Raw genomic sequence first — 12,391 nt, 5'->3', positions numbered from 1 at the left:
TGTAGATGCACGGATTAGGAATACAGACACTTCTGGCAGTATACTGGAAGCAGGACAACATTTCAGCATACATCCAATATTGCTGTTTGGAATCCCATTCTGGCAATACAAACGCAACTGCACAACATGTGTACGTGGGTTCATTGCTTTACACCTAGAAAGAATCTGTAACTAGTCGCACTAAGCAGGAGCAGAAAGGTTCATAGCAAAAGGGAAATAGAAGCTTGTTGTAAGCGTTGATGCTGCAACTTCTGTCTCAAATGTGGTGCCACTTCACAGTGTCAGCAGATGGGTAAAAGAGACACCTTGGACCTTCACAAGCAAATCCATTTCAACCCCTTGAAGTGGGAAATACTAGTGCAGGGAGTCACTGTACGGCATCAGTTGCTTTACAGCTCTGGAGCACTAGGTGTCTGATAAAAAAACGAGATGAATTTGGAGCGCTATCTTGTACTACACCAGTAGCTTTGAAATTTAAAAAAGGGACACAAGGAAATTCCAAAGCACATGGAGAATATGAGTTTTTCCCTCCTGTGGTTACAATGAACGAGTGCACATAAGCATCGGCCGTACAAAATGATACCCATGTAGAAATTCTAACATGTACATCCATGTTTGCAGGAAAGGTTCTAAGTTTTCGACCTTGCTACTCCACTGCCAGCTCCAGCCCCTTTCCATGTACCAAACAAGTTTCTACCGCATTCTACTGCCAGGCAGGTGACACTGGAGGCTCAGGTAACCTTGGCAACTTATACAAATATCTAACATTAGGGGGAGAGAAAAGTGAAGCATACAAAGAACATATCCCTCACTCATTTATTTAACAAAAAAGAGAGAGGTAAGTTGGGCAAGAAGTGTAGATGACCAGAAATTCTGATGAAAAAGGATTAGGTATTTGGCTATATTATCCTCAAGCACCTTATTCTGCTGCTGTTGAAATCAGTGGCAAAACTCCCACAGATTCCAAGAAAAGCAGGACTGGACCCTACAACAAAAAAGCAACAAGAACATAAATTTGAGGGAACTGCTGGGCATGAAGAGTGAGAAGGGAGAACAGACAGACAGCAGCAATGAATAAGTTGGTACTAACATGAAAGGCTTAAAAATAGAAAGTGTGGACTGTGGGAAAGCATGGGGTGTATGGAAGAGAGACCTGGAGAGAGGCAAGGATGACCTTGAAGAGAAGGTGTCATGAACTTCATTGGAGTTACTGTGGATTTACTGAGTAACGGAATACAATCTGACCAAAAGTTAAACAGGATAAAGCAGGGGTTCTCAAACTGGGGGTCGGGACCCCTCAGGGGGTCACAAGGCTATTACAAGGGGGGTTGTGAGCTGTCAGCCTCCACCCCAAACACCACTTTGCCTCCAGCATTTATAGTGGTGTTAAATATATAAAACTGTGTTTTTAATTTATAAGGGGAGGTTGCACTCAGAGGCTTTCTGTGTGAAAGGGGTCACCAGTAAAAAAGTTTGAGAACCACTGAGATAAAGAGACATGACTGGGAGCAGAGAGGTTTGAGTTCTTGAAGAGACTTAGCAAAAACAAAGATCTGGGAGCTTAGAGGCAAAGAGAGATTGCAGCCTGAAGACTGAGAAATGTAGCTTTGGATACCCAGAAGAAGAGAATCTTAAAAGCAGGGGAAGAGAGAATGAAAGGGACTAAGCACACCAAGAGTGCTAATGTAATACACTGGCCTAGTGGTGACCACCTCTCCCTCCACTGGTTGGTCCCAGAATTGATACAACCTGCTGCTTTATCACAGTTAAAGGAGCTTCCCTTTACTTCAAGTGGTGCAGGCAAGCACTTTTGGTGCGGAAGATCCTGCGTTTGATCCGCACTAATGACCTTTGTGTCTGGATGTATATACAGTCTCGGTAAATTGGTCTATTAATGATTAATTACACTAACTTTTTATAAGGGGAATTAAAAAATAATAAACATGCTGCGTTAGCAACATAATTCCCCAATTCTAACTATGATAGATTGTAAAAATGCTAATATATTGATATTATATAAGAAAAATGATGAATTAATAATAAAAATTGTTTGACATTACTATACTGCCTCTAACAAAAAAGGACAATTCTTGCTGACGTGTTAAGTGTAACATAATGGTACACTGCATGCACACTTCTCCACCTGGGGAGTGGATAATAGAGCAAACTACAGGTGACAAAGGTTAGCTACATCACTTAATGCACCACTGGAAAGTGCTCTGATACCATGAAGATGAGAGTGATGTAAGAACCTCTTAGTTAATGCCAGAAGAATGCTCCAGGCTCTCACAGCAAGGAGGCTACTACAGCAAGTATTTTAAAAAATACACCTGTATATTAGAATAATAATGAAAATTATTAAAAACCAGACACTGTACTGTAAAACCTAGACAGACCAAATTCATCCCTGGTGTAATTCCAGGTTGAATCAGGCTCAGAAAATGTTAACTGTCTCATACCTTTAAAAGCACAGTTGTTTAAAGAGTGTATGCTATATTCAGTCATGCTGTGAGGTAAAATTACTTTCTATTGTCTATTCATACTTTTGTAATGCTGCTGTTTGTTTATGTTTTCTGTGGTGTTGGAAGGAGAATGGACTAGAGGAGAAATTTAAACTACTGTAACTTGAAAGAAGCTGACATTAGTGGGATGTATCTAAGAAAGTCTCAGTGTTGGAAAAATGATCCTCATAATGTGAAATATAATGTGAAAACTAAGCTCTTTCACAGAGGAATTGTGGAATAGACTAAGTGCAGTATGAAAGACAAAGGAACATCCCAACAGAATGAGAGATGTTAAAAAGGATACTGTACACTTTGTAACACAGTCACAAAGTTCTCTCTACACAAATCCTTTTGATCACAGTTTTCTCATCCAGAGAGTTAACATATTTGATGATCACACTAATGTTTCTTCTCACTGAAAAAGTGGGCTTGTTCACTTACCAATTCACAAGTATGTACATACAGCATGCCAATTAAATCACCTGTAAACCTGCAGTAGCCACATGACAGGGGCAGTGCTATATGTACCAGGAGCCTAGAGTATTATGCTGTCTCCAAAAGTAATTTGCACACTGTGAGAGTAAGAGCAAGCCATCTGACAGCAGATAAGGAAAGGCTGATGTCAAAGTACCAAAAAGGAAATGTCATCCTGGAACCACAGTAGGGAGGAGGGAAAGGGACATTAAATGATGTCAAAAGATCACAGGGTGTTTTCTTTGTTATCTTAGTAGAGAAGATGGACATTTTTCAAGAACAAAACTACTCTTCACCCTTCCTCTTCATAAATAACTCAGCTAGGGGGGAAACACCTTCCTGCAATTAAACTCTTGTGCATGTGCATTTTCCAAAGTAGTTCACTCCCCAATACTCCATAACCAAAGATTTTGTTTTTTCTCTATCAAAAAGCTGAAATTACAGCCCAGAATGTTTTTCAAGCCACTGTCCTACATCCAGCAGGCCAGATTCATCCCTGCTGTAATTCTAGTGCAGCCACGGTAGTCACACCCAGGATGAATTTAGCCCAGTATGTACAGATGCAGCAATATGTAAACTTCCAGTTTTCAGATTATTTTTTTTTAACTTGGTTCTTCTTCTTGTTTGCAGGTTGTGGGCTCCCTCTTGTGGTCATCTACAGATTTCCAGCTATTAACCAAAACCATCTAAAAAGTTACAGTATTAAGCTACAATAAGCACCCACTCTGAAAATGCCAGGCCAGACTCAAAGTCACCAGATGTCTTGAATAAAGCTGTCCTTTGTTCCCTTATCTCACTCTCTCATTCCTCAGTAGTTCCCTTCAATGCTGTCAAAAACTTAGGTAGAGGAAATTTACACTCCAAGTCCACAATGACAATGAAATGGTAAGATTGGGCATAAGGACAGCTCCTGGCTAGCGATGCTGGCCATTACCAGAGGGGCAGGGTGGGAACAGGCCACAGCAGTGCCTTAAGGGTATTTTCTCTGTGTACCTGGTTGCCCTGTGAGGCATAATGCCTCCCAGAGCTCCCACTGGCCTAGTGCAACTCTGCACCCCCTCCAAAGGCAGACCAGTGCCTTAGTCACATGAGTATGCCTGAAACGAACAACCGGCCCAGAATTATACCTGCCTGCGACAGGAAGCTTGAAAAGTCTGAGAGTTTCCCAAAGGTTGAGTCACACACACAAATTCCTTCCTCAGGCTTTTTTCTTCCTTTAGAGAAAAACAAAACATACTGAAATCACTTATTATTAGTAGTTTAATCAGTGATGTAATACGTGCTCAACTTTAAGTAAATCTGGAGAATAGTGAGGCTCAGTTATTGCCTGTCTAGGACCCCCTCTCTGTAGTCCTTCTCCATTCCTACTCTGTAGTCCTCCATTCGTCTTTGCCCAAAGCACCCACAACTGGGGTAACACTAAAAAATCATGTCATGTCTGACATAGTCTTGCCATCATGAGAAATTCCTTAGCAGTCTGGGGGGAAGGCACATATTCTCAGAAGCCTGACATTCCCCTTCCCTGGCCACTGGGTCATCGCTTCCATCCCACCAAAGTTTTTATGACCCGTTTGGAATTTGAAAGATTTTCTGCCAAAGACCCAGATCCTTCTAAGTCTTAAATATGTTTAACTCTGCATGTGGCAAGTGGCCCACTGAGAACACAGGGAGCAAAGTTAAGCACACACGTAAGTTTTTACAGGATCATGGACTAAGTTTGCAGGACTCTGAATATATTTCTGATTCAGGCCAATGGCGCTCAAATGTATATTGCTGCTATTATGAACTAGTAAATCACACAGCCTTTCCTATTGCCTCTAACTGATCTTTATTTTTCATATTGAATTAGGAAACTTTCTTTGGCAGGGCCTTTCTTTAATTGTTTATAGGTGATTTCCACTTACAAGGTTTCATATCAGCATTTACTGAAATTGGATGGCATGGCGTCTTATTGGTACTAATGCTCCATTCAGGAGGTCAGCAACCCGCAGCTTGAAAGCTCTATCTGACCCTTTACATAAATCCTTGTGGTTCAACAGTTAGGTAGCTCTCCTAGCCTTGACCTTCAGCCATAACACATGCATGTCAGCAGTTCAGCCACTCGGTAGCACTGCATAGGTGAAAAAAAAAAATCTAAGCCTAATAGCCTGGTTAGAGATTTTTCTTAGAGAGAGAAGAAAGAGAGAACTTGATGGGAGACCTTGCCGTGATAGTCATATGTATGAATTCAGCTGTATTTGCTTTTATATATGCTGGCCCATTCATTTATTGTGAGGCAAGTGCTGTCCCTGTGGCCATTTTTTAAGATCCCATTTTTTAAGTTGGCAAGACATAGATGTTTACTGGATGCCTCATACTATGTATTAAACTGTCAACACAACAGGATATCTCCCATGATAAGAAGAAAACAGCAGCCATCCTGCAATGATGCAATAACTGGGAATGTGGAAATAAGTTCAACTCATGAAGAAGTATTTCACTGAGGTAGCTTATATTTTTGAACTCGGACCAATATAATTTCATTCCATTCCAATGGATAAATTGATGCAAAGTGAATGTTTGCAAGAGGGAAACTTATGAGGAAGATGACATTCTTGTGTTTGGTTAGTGTCTCTGTCACCTAGCATGATTTTGGTTTTGACTCTTGACTATTGAGGGAATGCCTAGAACCAGGCTGAGTTCCTTTTCCCAAAGGCTACCACAGCATAGGTGTGGGAAACAATAAATGCGCTTGCACTTCCTGGTAGCTAATCAGGTTTGAGGTCTGAGCTGATGGATAATAGCAAGATGAAGAACCTGGAAATACTAATCTCAGACTCCATTCAGAGACGGAAGTCTAAATAGTGTGCTGGTGTTGCTGAAACTCAACCTCTCTGAATCTTCTGTAAGGTAAGTACTGTACATAACTTTTCTTTTTGTGAAATGCAGCATTTAACAATTCACTCATATAAACCACCTAAGGGGCAGAAGAGAAGCTACATCTTCATGTTCCACGTCTGACAAAACCAGAGCACGTTATCCGTGGTGATTAATAGAGATAGTTTTGTCTGTAGTATCAGGAGTAGATACTGTGAGGTGCCAAAGTGCTGCAGCTTGTAAAGCCTTTCATAGAAATAAGAATCATAGAATATCTGGGTTGGAAGGGACCCCTCAGGAGGTCATCTAGTCCAACCCCCTGCTCAAAGCAGGACCAATCCCCAATTTTTGCCCCAGATCCCTAAATGGCCCCCTGAAGGATTGAACTCACAACCCTGGGTTTAGCGGGCCAATGCTCAAACCACTGAGCTATCCCTCCCCCTTGCAGGCAACACTCCCAGATGTCTGCTGAACCGAGTTGGTGACCACTTGAAAATTCAAACAGGAAATTTTAAATTTTAAAATGTTGCCTAGTCTTAGCATCGTTTTCTTGCTAGTTTCCCTAACATCTTAACTCTTCTTTGATCTATGTGGCACTCAATATTTCCAGGTTTTGTAAGACTGAATATTTCTAAAATTCTGTAGTTCTGACTGATTACACAGTCCACAGCAAAACAAAGCCATGCCAATCCTGGAAGGTACAGAGAGCCTCCACCACACAACTTCGGTAGGACAGGAGACACTAAGCATGTTGAAGGACCAAGCCCCCAAATTCTAGCATCTTTTAATGCTTGGAGAAGAACCTGTCGTGAACTACTATAGGCAATACCCGATCCTGAGCTCTTTTCTGTGAAAGCAGATTCATGATTTCATGATTTAATATACAATCTGTGAATTTTAATAACCACCACTTATCAGTACATCTATCATATTATATCTTTTGCAGCCGTTGAAAAACAATATTGGTGCTTTCAGAGCAGTTTCATCACAGATTAAAAAAGCCTAAAACAACATCGGCAAACAAAAACAATCATATGCCTACTTGACCGAGGCTACATAAACCTGTTGTTCAATTCAGAGAAGGGATTACAGCATTACTTTTTAGTGAGTTGCTTTTCATATGCAAATTTTTTTTCATAGTAAAGATCTGTATTTAATGGCATCAACATAAAAAACACTCCTATTTTTAGTTCCGTGATCATGGACATATAGATTTTCCTAGTGTCTGCAAGCCTACATTAATGTTAATTTCACCATTCTCCTTTGTATTTTGTTAATATCACAATCTGCTGTAAAACCTTGCCAAGTTTCTTAACTGTCATGTTAATTCCAAGATCTATTCCGCACACTTTGACATTTCAGGACAGAACATGGCAGTGAAAAAAGATTAAAAACAGCTTATAAGTATTATAAAATCTAGAACTTTACAGATGGTGGAATTATATCTGCTGAATAGAAATGCAGCACCTCAGAACACAATAATATTAGAATAGCCTATTGATTTCTAAGGTAAACATTTTTCAGAGCTGCCATAAAATATCTAAATAGTGGGGGAAACAATTCAAAAATGTAAGAAAGTTATTTTATTTTTAACATCACACTGGATGTGTATATTGTATCTGTGCTAGTATTACGTTTCAAAGGTTTTCTGTACCATATAAATAAAGGGCATAATAAGATCTTGATTTTATTCACGGTCAGTTCAAAGTTCACACAAATTATTTCACACAGGGGATTTGTCTGAGGGTTTTTGTGTTAAAGAAATGCATTAATGTACTTTAGATATTAAATGACAATGCCACATGGTAAGAAATTTGCACGAATGAACAGGAAATTAGACACTGTTTTTTTAAACTGATTGCTAAAGAATGTACACTGTTTAAATGCATACTATCAATTTCAAAGGGAAGCATTTGCTGATTCCAGGAAGTTTAAAATCAGCTAATCAGAAAGTAATACAAAGTTAGAGTTGAATATGCTTTTTTTTTAAAGGAAACTGTTTCTTTAAAAAAAAATCCTTTCCCCTTTTCTTTAAGGAGTGCTTATTATTTCCATCATCCTTGTTGAGTTGTTGATGAATAGCTCACATCGTTTGCCAAACTCCACCCTCTGTCTTTTTTCTAAACCCTTTACTCATTATTTGCTCAGTCTTTTTCCCACAGCCTAGACAGCCTGTCAAGGCAGCTTAAATAAAACACTGTATTAACATTAGGAAATGGCATTCAGTTCCCAATTGATCTCCTAATACTTTATGTTGAAATGATAATTGGTACAGTCTTCATTGAAAAAAAAGAGAGAAAAACTACTTTTCAGTCACCACAAGGTATTATCTTAGCTGATGTATTCAGAACCAAACAGATACATTTTTAAAATCTCCCCCATCTGCTGGAGACTACAGTCCACAATTCTTTTCAGCTGACATAATCCACATTGATTCGTTCAGCAGATAAAATTCAGGCCACTTCTGCCCTTTATAGGAGCAACATAATACCAGTCTTTATTCAGTAACAATGTAACATAATGGGATCGGAATGTGCAAAATGACTGTTCTTAAATTACTGTGACACACAAGGGTCCAACACAAGCTGTGGTTTAATGTAAAAAATCATTAGGCACAGATTACTAAAGTGGTCCTGCATTAACAAGGTCCTACCAAGACTATTTATGATATTTTTCAGGGGGGAAAAAGCCCTATTTGCTAATATCTTGATTATGAATGTGTTTTTAAGAGGAAAAAATCTGCTGTTTTTACATGAAGAAAATAGTGTTTATTCAATAATGAGTGCAACAGTTAAACGTCCCATGAAGACCTTTTCCAAAGAACCAAGTTAATCTGTTAGACACTGAAGCACACTCACAACAAAATCTAAATATCAAAAAGATTGTTAAGAGAGTTGCCAGAAATGAATATTTTGGTACACTGCTATATCAAACACATTTAAAGGACCTTCAAAGAGTACACTTCTCCTCTTTTGATCTAACCACAGACCACTAGAAGAAATCTAGCAAGTTGTTGCAACACAGCTCAGGGGTTTTGACTCTATGTATATCATCTCTATTTAACAATCTTTCCCTCATATACTTACAAATCGACCTATCAACAGAAGAAAGCTCCAATGAAGGAAAGCAGTCAATTTCATCCCTACTAGACCAGTCTTTATGCAGTAAGTGTTCTATGATCATTCTGGAGCCCAAAATGTAAGACTCTCTTTGTACAATTGTTTCCTTCTATGATGAAAAGAGTGGTTTATTAGAAAATCTAAGGTTTAGGACATTTAACTTTTGATTAAAAAGTATTTCAATCTAGTATTACTTGCTTTAATAAAAGAACAAACAACCCTTTCTTGCCCCTACCAAAAATTATCTACCCATATAGTCACTGGGCTTTGATGTCAAGGCAGATAATCTAACTGCCTCACATTAGAGTTAATGGGTAGACTTTCTGGCACAGTGTTAGTAGCTTTTTGATGCATGGTTAGTGGAGTCTTGCCCTAAAGCCATTGTAGCTCAAGCCCAGGGAGATCAGCCCAATGTAAGGCTAATCCTGCAGTAGCATAAAACCAACCTATGAACTTTTGTGACACACACTACTGCCAGCATAGCAGGGAAAAGGGAATGTGGTTAGAATGCCTTAGTGCCAATTAAATCCTCATTTGTGGTTTTGGTCCTTTGAGCCTGTTTGCAGCTAGCATGAATTAGAGCAGCTTTTAGGCTTCTCTAACTCCATTCATGGAGAACTGCGCTGCACACAGCAGCAAAATGATTGGGGAAAAGCAAAAGCTTTAAGCCATCATTGGACATGTACACTTCTGACCTACACCCTGTGTACATCAAGTGCACCCCAGGATATGGCCCAGTTGATTGCTGATGTGTATAAAGTGGGTGGGCCAAATACTGCTCATTCTACTCTCACATGGCGACTATGGGAGAAATGAGAGCAGCATTTGGCTGTATTTTACTATTCTTGCATCCAAAAAACTACTAGAACCAGGTGAATTTTTAAATAGATTTGCTTCATCTATACTCCCACTTTTTGTGCTCACTTCCCACGAACATTTGAGCAATAGGGTTTTCCTAGCATGACCGTTTGTAAAAAGTAAACTTCAAATATACAGGCGTATTCGTGGAAACTGAATCTTTAGATTCAGACACGTGAGTATTCCCACCCAAATTGGTTTCACACGCATCCAATGAATTAACAGAATTAACACCATGAAACTTAGCTGACTAATCACAATTAACGAACACTGGAGCTGGGCAAAGAAAGAAAATTTCATTTTGTGGAGGATTTTGAAATTTAAAAATTTGGTTTTGTTTCAATTAGGAACAAAATAAAAAAAATTGAAATTATCTGGCAGAATGAAGACAGGTAATCTGGAGCCATGATCCTGGGAGCCAGGGATTCCAGGACTTCAGATCCTCTGCAGCTCCCTTTGGAGGTTGATATAAGCTGCCAAGGAGTCGGGTGGGTGAGCTGGCAGGAAACTAGGCAGGTTTCCGTCTGACTCCGGCCTGGGTTCCCTTAGAACTTCCTTGATATCCAAATGCCTTTGCAAAATGTTTAGATTTTGACACATGGGCAAATTCCTACAAAAATGTTTTGTACAAAGTTTTCTGAGCAGTTCTAACCAACACATCTTGAATAGCAAATACCTGCAAAAAGTTGCTCACAGTCAACCCAAAGCATTAAATAAGCCACACACAAAAAATTAGCTGGATACTTTTGAATAATGTGTTACATAAGCAGCTCACTTTTGTTAGATAGTTACTAGGAAATGATTTTAAAAGATAGTACAAATCAACTTCACGATTCTAACCATCTTTGAAACTCACTATATTTGCATATTTTAGTGAACCTGAGACGTCAATCTTGACTGCACATATCCAATAACTGAAACATGTGGCCTTAAAACCTTCAATCAATATAAACCTTTTAGAGCCCAAGCTTCACAAAACTGTATCAAATATATATTTGATGAGAAGAGGGTTAATTGAATAATTGATTACTGAGTTGCAATTAAGTGCCTTTCAGATATCTTTGGGAAATAATGAGATATAATAGTGATAGATATTTATTAGTTTATCAGCTATCCCTGATTTATAGGTATAATTTATTTTTTAATTTCCAAAGTCAATTTTAACATTTATATATTTTAATAATATAGTCCCTAGTGAGAATCAATATAGACTGTATTTTCACCATAGGGCTATCAACAGCTACGAGAGAAATCTATACTTACCAATTCAGCCAGTTCCACTGCAATCTTCAATATTATAAATACCTTGTGTATGATATACTTTGCTAAAACTTTCAAGCTTTGCCTACTAACGGCACTCACATAGCATAAAATATTTGTTGTAAAAAAGGTTAACCAACTCTAAATGTGCTTACAAATCGTGAAATAGGTATTTTTAACTACAAAAATTTCACAAGATCTTTAGGAAAAATGGAATTTGCATTGTATGTATGTTTCACCTTATGATTAATTTTTATCCAAATGGAAAATAGTTTAATGGGAGTCACATTCGTATCAATTGCCAAGAGGAACACTGGGACGCTTTTAAGTGGACTAAACTTAATCTATAAGAAGCTGATCATCAAAGCTGTCTTCTACTTACTCCTCAAGACTACCATTATTGTTATTTCTTATTTACATTGCAGTAATGCCCAGAGCTCCCTGGAAAGATCAGGGCCTTGTTGTGGAAATATATAAAAGGCCCTGCTCCAAACAATTTATAATCTAAAACAGGATAAGATTTGGTAAAATTGTCTAATTGCTCAACAGCTGATAAGGAGCCATAGAGATGAAATATAACCCTCTTGTTACAGAAGTTTTGATGTTAAGGGCATTCAACACTTTGCAGCATTAGTCCCTCAGACACTATAATCACTCCCTGCTGCCACTGACTGTCATTTGAATTACTGCTTATTAACCATCACCAACAAAAACTAACTTTTAGGGTCTGATCCTGCATTCATTCCAAAAGCAGAGCTCCCGCTGACATCAGTGGCAACTCTGTAACACTCCATAGAAGGAAGGCAGGTTCTAATTAGTTTAGGAAAATATTTCAGCTATTTTTGATTGATACTTCCAAGATGTGATGAGAATGATGAATACAATAACTTCACATTTTCACTGAAAAATCTGAATCTTTCTTTTGTGACTGCCACCTTATAATTAAGCATTATGAATTAGTGTGGGGAGTTAGAGGGTACTGTGAGGCATGAAACAGAAGGCTGAAAGGAAAAAATCAAAATACTTCCCTTTCTTTAAGTTAAATATCTACTAACAATAGCCCTTGATATATTAAATGTCCATTTATATTATTCCTTATTGAGCAAATTCCCTCAATTACAACCATGTAAATCCAGAGTAATTCCACTGTATTTCGTCATTTAAATTATTCTGCCTAGGAGCAGTAGAATTCTGTGTGGGATTAGGGGGTGCATGGGGCCATGTACTCATTAAAACCACACCTTGGCTCTCAAGCCATACCCATAACAACACTCATTGGTTGAAATACATCACTGAATTTTTGGCCTTTTAATCCTCTGA

At 38.5% G+C, this 12,391-nt stretch overlaps 1 protein-coding gene across 14 annotated transcripts in view; it reads right to left on the bottom strand.

Moving 5' to 3' along the window:
• The window catches only part of ZNF536 (zinc finger protein 536), a 404,507-nt gene that overhangs the window by 54,119 nt on the left and 337,997 nt on the right, over positions 1-12,391 (bottom strand). For 10 of the 14 annotated variants that reach the window (XM_073307801.1, XM_073307804.1, XM_073307806.1 and 7 more), the window contains one exon: positions 4,106-4,192. The exons of 3 other annotated variants lie outside the window; for them this stretch is intronic. In XM_073307801.1, coding sequence (XP_073163902.1) covers positions 4,106-4,192 — 87 coding nt within the window. Of the gene's footprint in view, positions 1-4,105; positions 4,193-12,391 lie in introns of those variants that run through there. One more of the 14 variants, XM_073307814.1, reaches the window with a different exon arrangement.

Source organism: Lepidochelys kempii, chromosome 12 (assembly GCF_965140265.1).
Source record: "Lepidochelys kempii isolate rLepKem1 chromosome 12, rLepKem1.hap2, whole genome shotgun sequence".
NCBI classification, from domain to species: Eukaryota; Metazoa; Chordata; order Testudines; family Cheloniidae; genus Lepidochelys; species Lepidochelys kempii.
This window is presented reverse-complemented; position numbering and strand designations above follow the sequence as displayed.